Here is a 13934-nt window from a genome sequence, read left to right on the forward strand (position 1 = left end):
ACACACACACACACACACACACACACACACACACACACACACACACAAAGTCACTCCAAGCCAATGTAAACCCCAAACACACAAACACTCCATCCTCACATATATAAACACATCAACATAACACATGCTTGAAAAGAATCAACCCACTTCAGTGTAACTCATTCTCGCGCCAACCACAGCTTAAACGTGCACACACACACACACACACACACACACACACACACACACACACACACACACACACACACACACTTTTCACTATGCAAACTGTGGTGACAGACTCGTCTGTCTTCAGCTCTGGGCATGTCACATGCTAATGTATTCATCCACCCACAGCAACTGGAGAAGCAGAGCTCTTAAGTACAGTCCAATCAGTCTCTGGCCCGCTAATGGCTCCAATCCAGTTTTCTACAGTAGCTTTTTCTTTCTCTCAAAATACCATGTGATCAAATGTCCCCCAAAGCTTAAACAGCCCAACAATACAACTCTGAATTTTCAAGGCAGGAACAGTTTCATTATCGCAACAGCGCAAATGAATGGACTTAGTAACCGCTTGGAAGCTATTTGTTTCCAAGTTTAATTTGGTTTTCTGTTTAATTTTTCCAAAATAAAAAAAAAAGCTTGTATGACACTTTATCCGCGCCTCGCTCTATTTCCAAACCATTCTGCCAGCAAAAACAGCAACAAATAAAAAGAAAGAGAGAACAGTCAAAAGATAAGATTTTGCATTTAATTAGCATATTGACTTTTTCTTAAAAATCTATTCTATATTCAGCATAAAGGAGGCCATTGATAACCCAAGTCATAAGAAGCAACAAAAACATAAGCAGTGGACATACCTCAATGTTTCACAGACAGTAAAACAGTGCTCTGAGAAAAAGGAAGGGTAGATACAGGAATATATACAAAGCAAACAAGGCAGCAAATCCCCACCGAAAGACTGACAGATTTTAATGCAAATGTAACCCAGTGTACTTATTGGCTGCATGTACTTTAAAAAAAAAAGCATGTACTTTAAAAACAAGTATACATTCAGAGTGTCTTTGCAGACCCAGAGCCCTTTTGGCTGATGTGAGGTTGTAAAGTAGCGTTTAACACCTGTCCTTAGGTGCAAGTGCAGATGGAGGTCAGTATGTCTGAATGTCCTCACTCTGCAGCTACAGTCCGGCTGGAAAATACAACCAATTTAGCCGGGATACCACTCAGGATCAATATGGCTTCATCCCCGGCAGGACCAAGGGGCCAATCGGATGGCTGGCCTGAGAGGTTCTTAACCAAGTGGGACAGCAAATAAAGAAGGCACAGACTCGACTGACCCGAGCCGAGAGCAGTCGAGGAGGCGGTGAGGAGAGAAAACCAGACAAGAGGTAACAAGGTGACAGGAGTGGAGAGGAGAAAGGAAGGAGGGGAAAAGGAGCAAAGCTTGAAACAAAACAAAAAAAAAACAGCACTGGTTCCTCTTTGTACCAAACAAATGACGAAACAGAGATAGGATTTCAAAGGCATGTGAATTGTTACATTTGATACTTTATACAGCACATACACAGCGAATATATATTTGAATGCATAGTTTCGCCTGCTTGACTGTTAAAAAAGATAAAGAGGTATGTCCGCTGATAAGAAGGAATGAAAAGAACATTCAGTACATGTTTAAATCAGAGGATATAAGAGAATATAACAGTGGAGTAATCATGCTGCACTGAACACTCGAGTCCAAAACTCAAGGAAATACCAAAGCTGATTATATGGAAAGCTATACACGTGAAAAATGTTGGTCTTACAAAAAACTACCAAATAAGCCTCCTGGTATTAACGTTCATATTCTTTGTATTTCCCCTCAGGTTTTTACATGTAAATAGAAAACAAATGTGCCTGGTTTTTACACAGAATTTAGGAATTCACAAAATAAATAAATTCACTGTGGCCTTAAAATTGAATCTCAATTGTATATTATATGTATATATATATATATATATATTTATTTATTTTTAATCAATAGATTCATATATATTCCATTTGATAACAACAGGATTTAAACCTCGGAGCCTCTGAGGCAGAGACTGATAAAATCTGTTTTATCTCGTGTATTCTTTCTCTCCATTTGTGCCTCCCTATCTTGCTGTGCCTTCGGTCTGCAGCTCTATACAAACAGTTTTGATGTTACACTGTCCTTGGTAGACGGAAAATGCCCATTTCCATAGTAACACAGTGTTTTAAGGCCAAGGGTATTAGAGAGTGGATGCATACCTATTTTGTTTATATGAAAATAAATGCGTAATAACTTCTTGGAAGTCTGAAAGTCTGTGAAGGTATTTAGTCTGTTTTTCATCTCTTACGCAGCTGTTTCCAACAAACGGTCTTGAACTGTTCTGAACTTCCGGTAAGGCACTCTTCAATTGAACTCCGAGATGTGTGGGTTTTCTTTTTTCCAGCAGACACAACATCCGTGCGAAAAGTAACTCGTACCCGATGTAAAGATCAGGTACTCACACATTGTCAGATGTCTCATGTCATTGCACCATTTGGCATTCAGTCCCCGGTTTTTGGTTTCTTGCATTTTTCTTTAAACACGTGAGTCCAGTGAGATGAAAAGTAAAAAAAAAAACAGCTAACTGGCACATTTGGTAGACAGGGATTCCTGGTTTATCCAATGGCTACTCTCCTAGAGGAAAAAAAGCATTTTGTGTTTGTGCATGTGTGCATATGTGTGTATTTGAGTGTGTGTGTGTGTGTGTGTGTGTGTGTGTGTGTGTGTGTGTGTGTGTGTGTGTGTGTGTGTTGGGGATTGTTTCTACAGAAAAAGAGAATCCTAAATCTGAAAAGTTACTTCTTAAAAAAACTAAACACTCCCTTGATTTTTAAAATTAGGCACATGGTCACAAATATGTTGGTAAACAATAAATCCTGAGGCTGAACTGACCAACCTTTAAAAGCTGCAAGATCCCTCGTTCTGATCTTTGATCAGATCACTGTGGTAGGTAAAGAAAATGGATTCAATTTTGGTTCAGCTTTTGTTGAAGAGTCCTGCAGCACTAAGCCTCTGCAGGTTCTGTCTTTATCTGGATAAAGTTTGCAGGCAATTGAACAGACACTGGCAGCTCCTGCAGGCCTTTGATTCCCTGCTCAGGCTGCAGGGACATCTCTCCACGCACTTCCAGCTCCTCCACAGGGGTCAGACCCTCACTAGGGCTGCTGCTCTGAGAAGAATGTCCATTAATTATAGTTTCACTTGCGCCCTCTGGGCCCTGGCTTTGACTGGTATCAATGATAACAGTCCTGTACTGCAGCTCCGCCTCCCCTGCTTCCATCTCCTCTTTTTCAAAAGTATGTGCGGCCAGTGATGGATCGCCGTTCACCATCGACTGAAAGTAGGTGGGGTCCAGCATCTCCTCTTTCACCTGCAGCCCTGAGAGGTCGCTAGATTTGAGCACAGTGGCAATTACGGTGCCGGGCTGCTGTGCCACCATGGTCTGCCCGCAGGTGGTGTTAATGGTGACAAGGCGGGGGAGACCATTGAGGTTGGAAGCGGTGGAACTAATGACTCCTGGAGGGGAAGTGCAGGAGGAGGAGGCAGATGAGCCCAGACTGGTGACCAAGAGCTGCTGCGGGAGGCCATCCTGCAGGCTGTTAGCCCCACCTGCTATGGAAGCCGTATGGATGGTAAGCACATCTTTACCACCTGCTGTCGTGGAGGGCATGGTGTGGAGAATAACCCGAGAAGGGGAGTGGCTGGAGTCCCCGTTGGCTAGAACAGTGAGGGGAACAGACTGAAGCGAGCCGGAAGATGTCAGGACCATAGGAACTGATGCAGGGGTGTTAATGGTCCTGATAAAATAAAAAAACAGAAGATGTAGGTGAGTCTCTTCACTGTCTCTGACAGAGTTGGTGTAATTGAATATTCTCTTTATATCTTTGCAAATATATACAAGGTTTATTTTTAACGGACACCTACTGTGAAAATTAGCGACCGCACAGCTATGAGCCTAAAAAGCAGAACTAAAGCCTTTATTAAAATAACAAATTGTGCTGACAGCTGTACTGTGGAAATTATGAGTCTCTTCAATTTCTAACAGCAGACAATGTTTAACCACTAAAAAAAAAAAAAAGTAGAATTTTGTGATAATACAGGCAGCAGACTTGGCAACAGAAAAATAAAATGCAAAGTAAAGCTGTGCCAGAATGAAGAAGAAATGCACTTTGTAAAAATCTAAAGGTGATCTGGCACTTTACTGACATCAACAACAAAAAAATGAATTATATAAAGTAAAGATTTACTTCAGCTCTGCTGGGTTGGCTGTTGCTGTGCTCACCTCACAGTTTTATTATGTATAATGAAACTCTGCATCTCAAATTCTCAAAAGGTGACATTTTGTACATACGAGGCTTCGAGATGTAATTGAGTTCCCCCTACAAGACGCCGCCACTAATATAAGAGCGATAAGCTTTGACTCAGACATTTTCTGTGAATATCAGGCCCAACGCTATGATGCATGCATGTGTGAGTATGAGTAAGATTTAAGCATAAAGCATTTAACATAAACTTAGTTTAGAATAATCAGTTTATGTATCATTTGAGATTAATAATGACATTTATATTTTAATTACCACGTTTTTTATCTTATTGGTAAGGATACCTGACTGACATGCACTTTGGTGGAGGACGATTATATGATTTCTTACTTCTTACTTCATTTGTTTTACACAAAAATCACAAAGACAAGAAAGCGTGAAACACATGCGTGTCTGAAGAATTGAATGCTGGGCATATTTCGTGTCTAAGAACAATGGCTTATAAGAGTCTTGCATTTAATGCTCTTAAGAGGCAATCAGCAGAGACAAGCTAGCTGTTACCCCTTTTCTAGCCTTTGAGATTACCAGCATTTGGCACATTTTCATCACACACGACAACAGCGTCAATCTTGTAGTCTAGCTCTTCGCAAGAAAGTAAAGAATCATAAGATCTGACTCAGTGTTATCTGTGTTCTCTGGTGGATAAAGAGTGTATTAGAGACACCGACTCTACCATATATCAAACTCACTCTTGGGTTTTCTGTATTGCAAATCTGTTACTTTTGCTGACATATGGACAGCTAGATCCAGAATAAGCTAATATCAGCCCAACTGATTTACCCATCGAGCCCTAGTTTGAAAGATCATTAAGCAGAGAATGATTTTCTGGTATCCGCTGTGGAGTAATGAAACAAAAATAAAACTACTCCTCACTTTGCTGTTGGTTCCTCTTAAAACACCTCTGGTGTTTTTCACAGTCGCTCACCTTAAAGCTTGTGCCGTTTCCTGGACTCCGGCCCCTTGGTTGGCTTGCAGCATATGAACAGACTGGAGGAGCTGCTCAGCCTGTCCACCGTTAGCTTCCTGGTAGAGACATTCATTGTTTGGCTCTTTCTTCATCTGTTTTACCGAGACGTGCTGCTGACCATGAGCTCTTCCGTGCCCTTTGGACCCTCCACGAACCACAGACCGCCCGTTGGTCGATCTCTGGTTTCCGTAGCCGACATTGGTATCAGAACCAGTCTCTTCATCCTCAATCACCACGAGGTCAGCTGGCATCTCCTTAAACTGATAGACCAGCCTCTGCCCCTCCACTTTAGCCAGGATGCCTCTCTGATAGTAGTATCTAGAAAAGAAAACAGATGTCCAACACATTATAGTCATTCCTGATGGGCATTATGAATACATCTATGGAACCGTGTCTTTAGGTTTCAGAGCAAAATAAAAGCTCATTTGAAGCACAGCATTGCTCAGAAAAATGATGCTCGTATGTTCACCTGAGAGCTCTTCCCATGGTCTCATAGTTCATGTCAGGTTTGTTCTTGTGTTTGCCCCACAGCTTTGAGACAGCCTTGGAGTCCACAAGCTTAAAGATGCCTTTCTCCCGCTGTGTCCACTTGATGTATTTGGGACAGGTGTTTTTATCCTGCAGTAAGGCCAGAAGGAATTCCCACAGGTAGATGGTATTGCCTGCAAATTGGGGGGGAAATAAATTTAGTCTTGTTTTTAACTTTCAAGTGAGTCAGACGTTCGCGACGAAGCCTTGGAGCTGTGCTATAGACATCTATAATTCATTCAGTAGTACAGTTTATGAATATATGAACGCCACAGGGTTACAGGAGGAGCTGCTCTTTTATTCCAGCCATTGTATGTGTACATGCGTGCCTTGGGATGACATTAATTATATCAAGTGTGGGAGTAGATTACTCTAATTCATGAAATGCTTCGGCCAGAAGTGGTTAAAAACAGCAACGCTCCCAGTAGTCAGTTGCATCCCAGACACCATGACAGGGTGATGTATATGTGTGCAACTGAACCTGCTGTCCCCAGTCCCCTCCTCTTTGAGTCACACTGTAGGGTGCAATGAGGTTTTACATGGCACACCACTAGTCTCCTTCTATCGGCAGAGCATCAACGTGCCCTCCAGCCTGCAATCACTTCTGTTTCCCTGTGAAACACAGCACTTTGAGATCCCCTCATCCATTAACTCTCCTAGATTCGACCCCACTGGACTGCAGGGGTTGAGGACTGCTGTTTGCACACTCCACATGAGGAAATGGAGCGTACACAAGAGGAGGACAGACCTTGATTTTTATTGGCTGATTATAGAAAAGTGGACTAGTTAGTGAGGCTTACCTTTGCCCTCTTTGCTCTTCTTCCTGAGTGGTAGGTTAGGGGTGGTGATGGGAGAGCAGGGACGGACCGCCCGCGGCTTTCGCACTATGATTCAAATTATGGAGTAGTGTGTTATAAGGTGAAAGGCCACAGTGAAATCATCTAATTACCTACAACAGTGAATTTTTAGTGAGGGAGTTCTAACAAGGAGGAAAAATGTCTTACCTTTGGTTTTTTTCTGAGGTTTTAAGGGAAATTTTTGGGGAATCTCATCCATAGATGATGTGTCCTCGTCTACGGACATGTCAAGGGCAACACCGTCCATCTGGTCAGGCCTCAGTGGGGTATATGTCAGGTCTGACTCAAGCAGAGTGCCATAGGTGTGAACTTAGCATAAACAAGAGATACAGAAAAGTGTTTCAAGCTGCAATTATGAACAGCGTTAGATCAAAGCTGACGTTTTTGTCACAAGCTGAAGGAGTGGAATAATAAGCATGCAAATTAACTTACGCATACGCTTCTCATCCAAAATGTTGTTCGGAGACTCCATGTTAAGAAGAGCCGCCGCTGCTTCATTTGTCTCCATGCTGTCCTCTGTGCCTGAGACTGTTGTTTCTGTCCACCAGATGACAACAAATTCATTAATAAGAAATACTCGGAGGCTAATGCTTTGCATAATTTACTTTTTTGAGAAGTGTAGGTCAAACACAGGTGAATGGCTACAAAGGTTCTTTTTTTATGTCAGCTTTCACTTACGACAAGGAGAGTACATTTTTAAAGCGTTGTTCATTTTAAGGAGAAAGACTTATTTTTAAGTTAATATCGCTCGTGTGCATCTGAATGCATGCTTGCATGTTCTGAATTTTCAGGTAACTCACTGTTCAGTGAATAGTTTGTGGGTCAGCCTACAGATTAATTGTAATGAATTAATTCGAAGAGTACCTAAGAAGGCTGTTTGTGCTGTGCAACGGAGCAGGAATTAAATGTGTAGTTTGTAATTTTCTGGCTTTGCATCTTCCACTTGTGTGCTTTGTTAGTTTTGTTGTGTCTCATTAAAATTCAGCGTTTATTGCATGTGCACCTGTGAGATCCACCCCTCCTTCCAAGATGGATGGTTCCTCAACCACATGGAGAGTGGTATCCACCATGATACCGTTGGTCACCTCATCGGACTCGAGCCCCGAGTATACTTGCAACAGATCGGCTGCGGGAACTTGCTCAACAATCACCGCTGGGAATACTGACGGGTCGTCCAGCTGCACAGAGAGCAGACACACAGACACAGAAAGGTTTGAGATGCTGTAACACTAACGATGCCCCTCGGAGGCAGAGGACCGTGGATCTTTGTACATACGTCTTTGAGTGTATATGCAATAAAAATACAATCAATCCCTCTGCTGCACGTCATAAATGTGATATAAAAACCACACGATATCAAGATAATGTTAAAACACGATTTGGTCTCTTATTTTTACTGCCTTGTGAAACACTGTAGATTCACACTCATTTTTAGCTAATGTGTAGGCGCATAGCATGGAGGAGAGCTCATTTCTGTGGTGCTGTATTGGTCCAGAGGAGCCTGCTGAAGAAGCCAGGAAGCAGCTGTTTGTTCTAGCCCACTTCACCTGAAGAGTTAATCTTATGTTCAGAAATTATATAAGACCAAATGAATGTTAATGCATGAAGTCATGAATTGCAGGCAAGCACACCCTTCATCATCTCCTAAATGTGCTTTGGGAATTCGCTATCTCGTTTCAGGCATGGCACAATCTGATGCAGGAAGGAGCGAGGGGAAAGAGGGAATTACCAGAGTGTGGGCCAAAGTGAACTCCACCAATAGAGACCATGTCAAAAGGGCTCACTGGGCACTTGGTTTGAGTCAATCAGAGGCTAATTCAGTCCTTTGAATATGTGCAAAACGTGGTTCTCAAAACCTGACAGTACTTCTCAAATAGTATAAAGAAAATGCAACATGAAAATCCAGTGGAATGCTGACTTAATAATCATTCAAATAAACCATTTTATCAGCATTATATAAAGAAGTCAACTTGATGCAAAACATGTAGTCATCTGGGGACCAGCAGATGGCAGCACACTACACTTCAAAATGCTTTGAAATCATTTCTTCTGTGCCGCTGACAGGCAGACGAAGCTACTATGTTTAGCTTCGTGAGAAATGGTCTCTAAATGACAATGTGTCGGAACCTCGCTGGATTACATCAAATGATTCATGTTGTGATTTGTTTTCATTTTAGACAAACAATGTCGATCAATGAAACACCTTAAATCACATTCCTAGAGTGATGACCTGATTAAAAGGAAAGACAAAAAGGTGTGGTAGGCGGAACATGAATAAAGGCTTATCTGTCTCTTTGCACAAGTGTCCATTGTTGGTTTGGCCCTCTGGGGCATACCAGGTGTCCAGGCCTTGAGCTGGGGGGAGGCTGGGAAGAGGGGCATTCGAGTGTGCGTGGCTGCATACCCATCCCGGCTATAGTTTAACCAGGAGCCTAACCGATTGGCTCATTATTCGAACACAGTGTTAAACGGTTAGCCCTCCTTAGCAGCACTAGCGGTAATTATTCATGGATTCTTTATTAATAAGGTGTTTATGAGTCGAGGGAGGAGGTGGCCCTGCATAATGTCTACCATACCTCTACCAGATACAGACAGCTAAGCAGAAAAACCACAAGGCTTCCTGGGACTACTAAAAACCCTGGATTTTGCTATGACTGCGAGTGCTATCAGTGTCTCACTGACATGCACTGAATATTTCCCATTAATCAGACTCTTTGGTAGACATACTATCAGAGTGCGAGACAGTGAGGCTACCCCATTTTCCCGGCTTGACTTAAATTACGTTTTCTGTCCTTGAATAAGAACAAAGCGTGTGTCAGGAGATAAAACCGTTGCGACTATTTGTCTGCGTCTGAAACAGCAGCCTTTCCCACCCTCTCCCACTAAATGCAGACAGCCTGTGATCCCACACAGTTTGCTGACAGAGCGGCAGACACATGTTGCTGCCGTCTCCGCTGTTGTTTTGATGTTAAATTGATTCTGTTTTTTTCTGTGAACAATTCAGAGTTGCATTGCTGTGCGAACCCGCTGATAATCCGGCAAGAACTATGAAAGAGTGAAACTGTTGTTTAAAGGAGTAAAACGGTGAGAAGGTGGTACAAGCACCCTGCATGCAACACAAATTATACTGCACATACAACAAGTATCCTAACGGCTTCTTCCTCTTTCTTGACCTAAATAGTGTTTCTAGTAGGGAAACACAGGCGATAAAGCTCCAACCAATTTGCATTTCTGAGTTCCCCATTCTGCTTTGAAAGCACAGCATCTGTGCAGCCTGTTCCCCCACACCCCACTCACTCTCTTCTGCTTTACCTGCCTAACCACAATGTAGTCCAACTGTCTGTACACTTTCTGTATCCGCGTCACGATATTTGAGAAAGTGTAGCTGGCGTAACGTAAGAGATACCATCACGTTTAAAAGCTGCTTGTTTGCCTAAAGCCACATGCCTTTATAATGTAGCTTAAAAATGGAGGAAAAACTTTGGGACCCTTTTTGTGTCTCCCTACCCTCAGCTGAAGCAGATCCCGACTGTGTTCAAACTACACATTGGCTTAAAAACCAATATAGCAAGGCTAATCGTTACAGAATCTACTTGGTGATTTTACTCAGCTCCGACAGCTTTACTGTGGCGAGAAAATAAAATCTTTAAATGGCCGCTGCAGAAGTGCCATTGTGAGTTGTTCGTTTCAGTGTGTGTGTGTGTGTGTGGGGGGTATATTCATGAGTTAGTAAATAGAGGCAAACTGCTTGTCTAACAGGCCAAGTGGGTGCAGCGAGTCACAAAACTGTAGCACTGGAACAATACAAGACCTTTTGCTGGAATTATCCCATCCCTTCTAAACAGCCTTGTAACTGGTCCATCAGGTTAGGCTTGAACTGGTGCTATTCAGGGATCCAATGACAGCCTGCCACTCTAGATACACACATACAAATACCAGGACACATAAACACACATACATCTCCACACTTACAATCAAGCCTGCTCCACAGGATTCAGACCCGGGTGTGGGGAAGAGATAACTGCACACCTGACCGAGCAATGAAAAAACACACAGGCACAAGTTGACATCGAATGCACACAGTAACCTTTGGGTAATAAACACATTCACGTCCTAGCCCCACCCTCTGCCTCCCACACACCCTAGCCTCACTGCAGGTTTTTCAGTCTTTCCATTTCTGTGCTACCGGCAGCCCGCACTCTTCTTCCCAGACCTCCTCTCGGCTCCATCCTCCTCCCTTTCTGTGTCGTCAAACTTAGAGATCACAGGCTTATCCTACCCCAGTGGCCATGCTGTTTACACTAGTTTTGTTTGTTTTGAAATGTATTTCATTTTTCAACAGGATTGCATACAGTGTGTCATGTAGGAAAAGACAGACGGTCGGCCACTGAGCTCGACGGGTTTGAACGCTAATGCAGACCCTATAAGTCGAGTCATGAAAAAAAAAATCAACAACAACAGAGAGTTGCATTTGAAAAAGTGATTTCTCTGGTGAGATTGTACCTGATTGATTTCGTCCATCCCATTGCTGGCAAATTCAAACACCAGTTCACTGGGTTGTACTGCTGTCGTCATGGTAGTGGAGTTTCAAAGTCAAAGAGCAGCCTAAAAAATCCCAGCTATAACTACTCCAGCGCAGACAGACTCAGTTTCACCTCACAAAATGGCCTCCCTGTAATCCCGTCTTTTTAATCTGAGCAGTTATTGCTCAGAGAGAGACCATGAGCCAAGTTTCAGAGGAGTCCTGTGGCCCAGGTGGGAGCAGCCTCGTCCCACTCTGACACGGAGGCTGGGCCCTGCTGCGCCTGAAGCATCTACACCTGGAAGATGGAGAGACAGAGGTGATAGGTCAGCAGTAATTCTAGTAATTTTACTAGAAAATCCTCATAAAGTGGAACTCCTGGGACTTTACATTGGTTAGATCTATAACCTGCTCAAATCTATGCAGTTTAGGCATTATCTGGGTCATGCCTAGTTTTGATCTGATGCTGAAAAATCAGATCACTGACTGGTTCCAGCCTAAAAACCTTTTTAAAAAAAGTCACTAATTAACAAATGTTAGTGTCACCAGGTTTAAAATTTCTTATTTACAATCTGTGCAGTTACTTTTACTGAAAATATCAATGTGAATACAAACGGTAGAGATACAAAGCGCAAATACTCCATTTACAGTGTTAATAAACAGACCGTCAACACTTGTTTAATGATCAATTAATCTGTCAGTAATGTTCCAGATTGACTGATTATGCTTTAATTAATGCTGGAAAAAAACGTGAGCATGTAGAAAAGTTACATGCTCTTGGTGACATCATCAGACAAAAAAATTCAGGACCACCCCCCCCAAAAAAACAAACAATAAAAATTACTGTGATAGAATTTTCTGCTGTTTTTGAACTTGTAGGGTCGAGACCTACTTTATACATTTTTAAACAGGATTTCTGGTAGTATTATGAGTAAATCTGTTTTCTTTTTCACCAAACTACTGCACAGTTCATTCTGATTTAAACACAGATGTCTTTTTCTGCCCCTCAGTGTGAAACACCCCTCAGCACTCTGCCTTAGATCATAAGGCTCAGCGGGGTCGATATTATGATCACATGAGCAGTCTGAGCAAACCCTCCCTTGTTTACACACACACACATGCAGACACACATACTCTCACATACACACACACACACACACACACACACACACACACACACACACACAGGCAAAAGATCACTCGTCTGATGCGGCTCTGGAAGCCCCTCTGTACTGACCCTCAGGGAGTTACTGTGATCACAGCCTGTGTTGAAGGGAAACTGGTGGTCATGTACTTCTTGTTGTGTATATGTGTGTGTGTCTTTAGGTGTGTCCCAGCAATCGATACCCAAAGGCAGGTTTCGGGAATGAAGGGTAGGAGGGGCTGATTTTGGGTTAAAGTATAAGTATAAACCCAGGGGCGACAAACACAGCCCCTCCCTCTTGTTTCCCAGAGATCAGAGCTGGCAGGAATAAAGAAGTAAGTTGGAAATGTTTGGTACCTTCCCCCACCTCCAAACACTCGCTATTCCTGCTTTTGCCACTGCTACAGGGTGGAGCTTATTTGCTTTTAAATGCCTGTATGAGTGACAAACTTGCATACGAGGCCAAACTGTATTTTAAAGGAACAGAAGAGGAGGTGATAGTGAAGGACTTCTGCAGCTCATAGGGCACAGCCAGCGAACACATTAAAGTGTATTTCTCTGCTAAGCATCCAAACAGACCAGTAGCATGCAGTTACTGTCTGGAAGGCATTGCTTTGGGAAGCAGAAGAGAGACGAGGAAACTTAATCAGAAGGCTAGTGTTTCACTCCAGTCAATCTTTCATGCTGTCCCTGCTGCAGCATCCATGCCCACCTCCGCCAGGGCTGTACGCTGCTGCCATCTGTCTGGAGCTCAGTGTGCTGGACTTCTTGGCATCTTTATGCTTGGTACTGTGAATTACCAGATTCAAGCAGAAGCGATATACTGTGTGAGGCTTCCAAATTAAACACATATGTCTGCTTTTTAAATCATTTGCAGTTTCCACTGGTGTACTCGCACACTTACAACAGAAGCCTTGATCCATGTTTTGCAAACTAAATGTGTGTTATCTGTATCGCATGCAATCACTCTGACAGGGCCCTGCCCAGCTTCGCAGCAGATCTGAGAAGACACGCTGCTAATCTAGCAGATGTTCTCCACTGCAGACGTTCTTGGTTCCCCTTTTGTAGTTGCAGTTTGTGTTCGATTTATGGACGTTTATCAAGCTGTACATTTCAGCTATCAAGGACTGTGCCTATAGAAGGGTAAATAATCAGCATCCAGTCACTAGCCACTTATCAGATGACAAAAAAAATGGCTGTTATCAAATCAACAGGCATAAAGATGAAAGTAAATATAATTTATTTATTTCTATGCTTTATGCTTGTGTTTATGTGCAGTTTGCTACGATGTACCAGACTATGTCAGTGGTTGCATGTACTTTCTATATTCCTGTCAGAGCTTCATTGATCTGGATGACCCAGTTGGCAAAGTGCTAACAGCAGACTGGGATACAAGAGAGCCAGCCATTAGTCAGGCGCAGCCTGCACATTATCCCCCAGCACATGACAACAGCTGCCTTGTCCCAGCACAGGGGCAGGGTTGTAACTGCATTTACTACGTCATAAAGAGGAGAAGACGAGGACAGTGAAGGGAGGGATTTTACTGGGATGTTAGTGAATGCATAA

The 13934-nt window shown here is 42.9% G+C and overlaps 1 protein-coding gene across 5 annotated transcripts in view; it reads right to left on the reverse strand.

Moving 5' to 3' along the window:
- Positions 1–716: 716 nt before the first annotated feature.
- elf1 (E74-like ETS transcription factor 1) overlaps positions 717–13934 on the reverse strand; it is a 41359-nt gene continuing 28141 nt past the window's right edge. For 4 of the 5 annotated variants that reach the window (XM_005913128.3, XM_005913129.1, XM_014333880.2 and 1 more), the window contains exons 2-10: positions 11206–11522; positions 10675–10731; positions 7706–7880; positions 7135–7239; positions 6850–7011; positions 6646–6729; positions 5787–5979; positions 5276–5635; positions 717–3825 (exon numbers count right to left, since the gene is read on the reverse strand). In XM_005913128.3, coding sequence (XP_005913190.1) covers positions 3033–3825; positions 5276–5635; positions 5787–5979; positions 6646–6729; positions 6850–7011; positions 7135–7239; positions 7706–7880; positions 10675–10731; positions 11206–11277 — 2001 coding nt within the window. In that variant the 5' untranslated portion in view covers positions 11278–11522 and the 3' untranslated portion in view covers positions 717–3032. The remainder of the gene's footprint in view (positions 3826–5275; positions 5636–5786; positions 5980–6645; positions 6730–6849; positions 7012–7134; positions 7240–7705; positions 7881–10674; positions 10732–11205; positions 11523–13934) is intronic. The other variant, XM_014333887.2, reaches the window with a different exon arrangement.

Source organism: Haplochromis burtoni, unplaced genomic scaffold (assembly GCF_018398535.1).
Source record: "Haplochromis burtoni strain Fernald_Lab_line unplaced genomic scaffold, NCSU_Asbu1 Contig_4, whole genome shotgun sequence".
In the NCBI taxonomy this organism is placed as follows: domain Eukaryota; kingdom Metazoa; phylum Chordata; class Actinopteri; order Cichliformes; family Cichlidae; genus Haplochromis; species Haplochromis burtoni.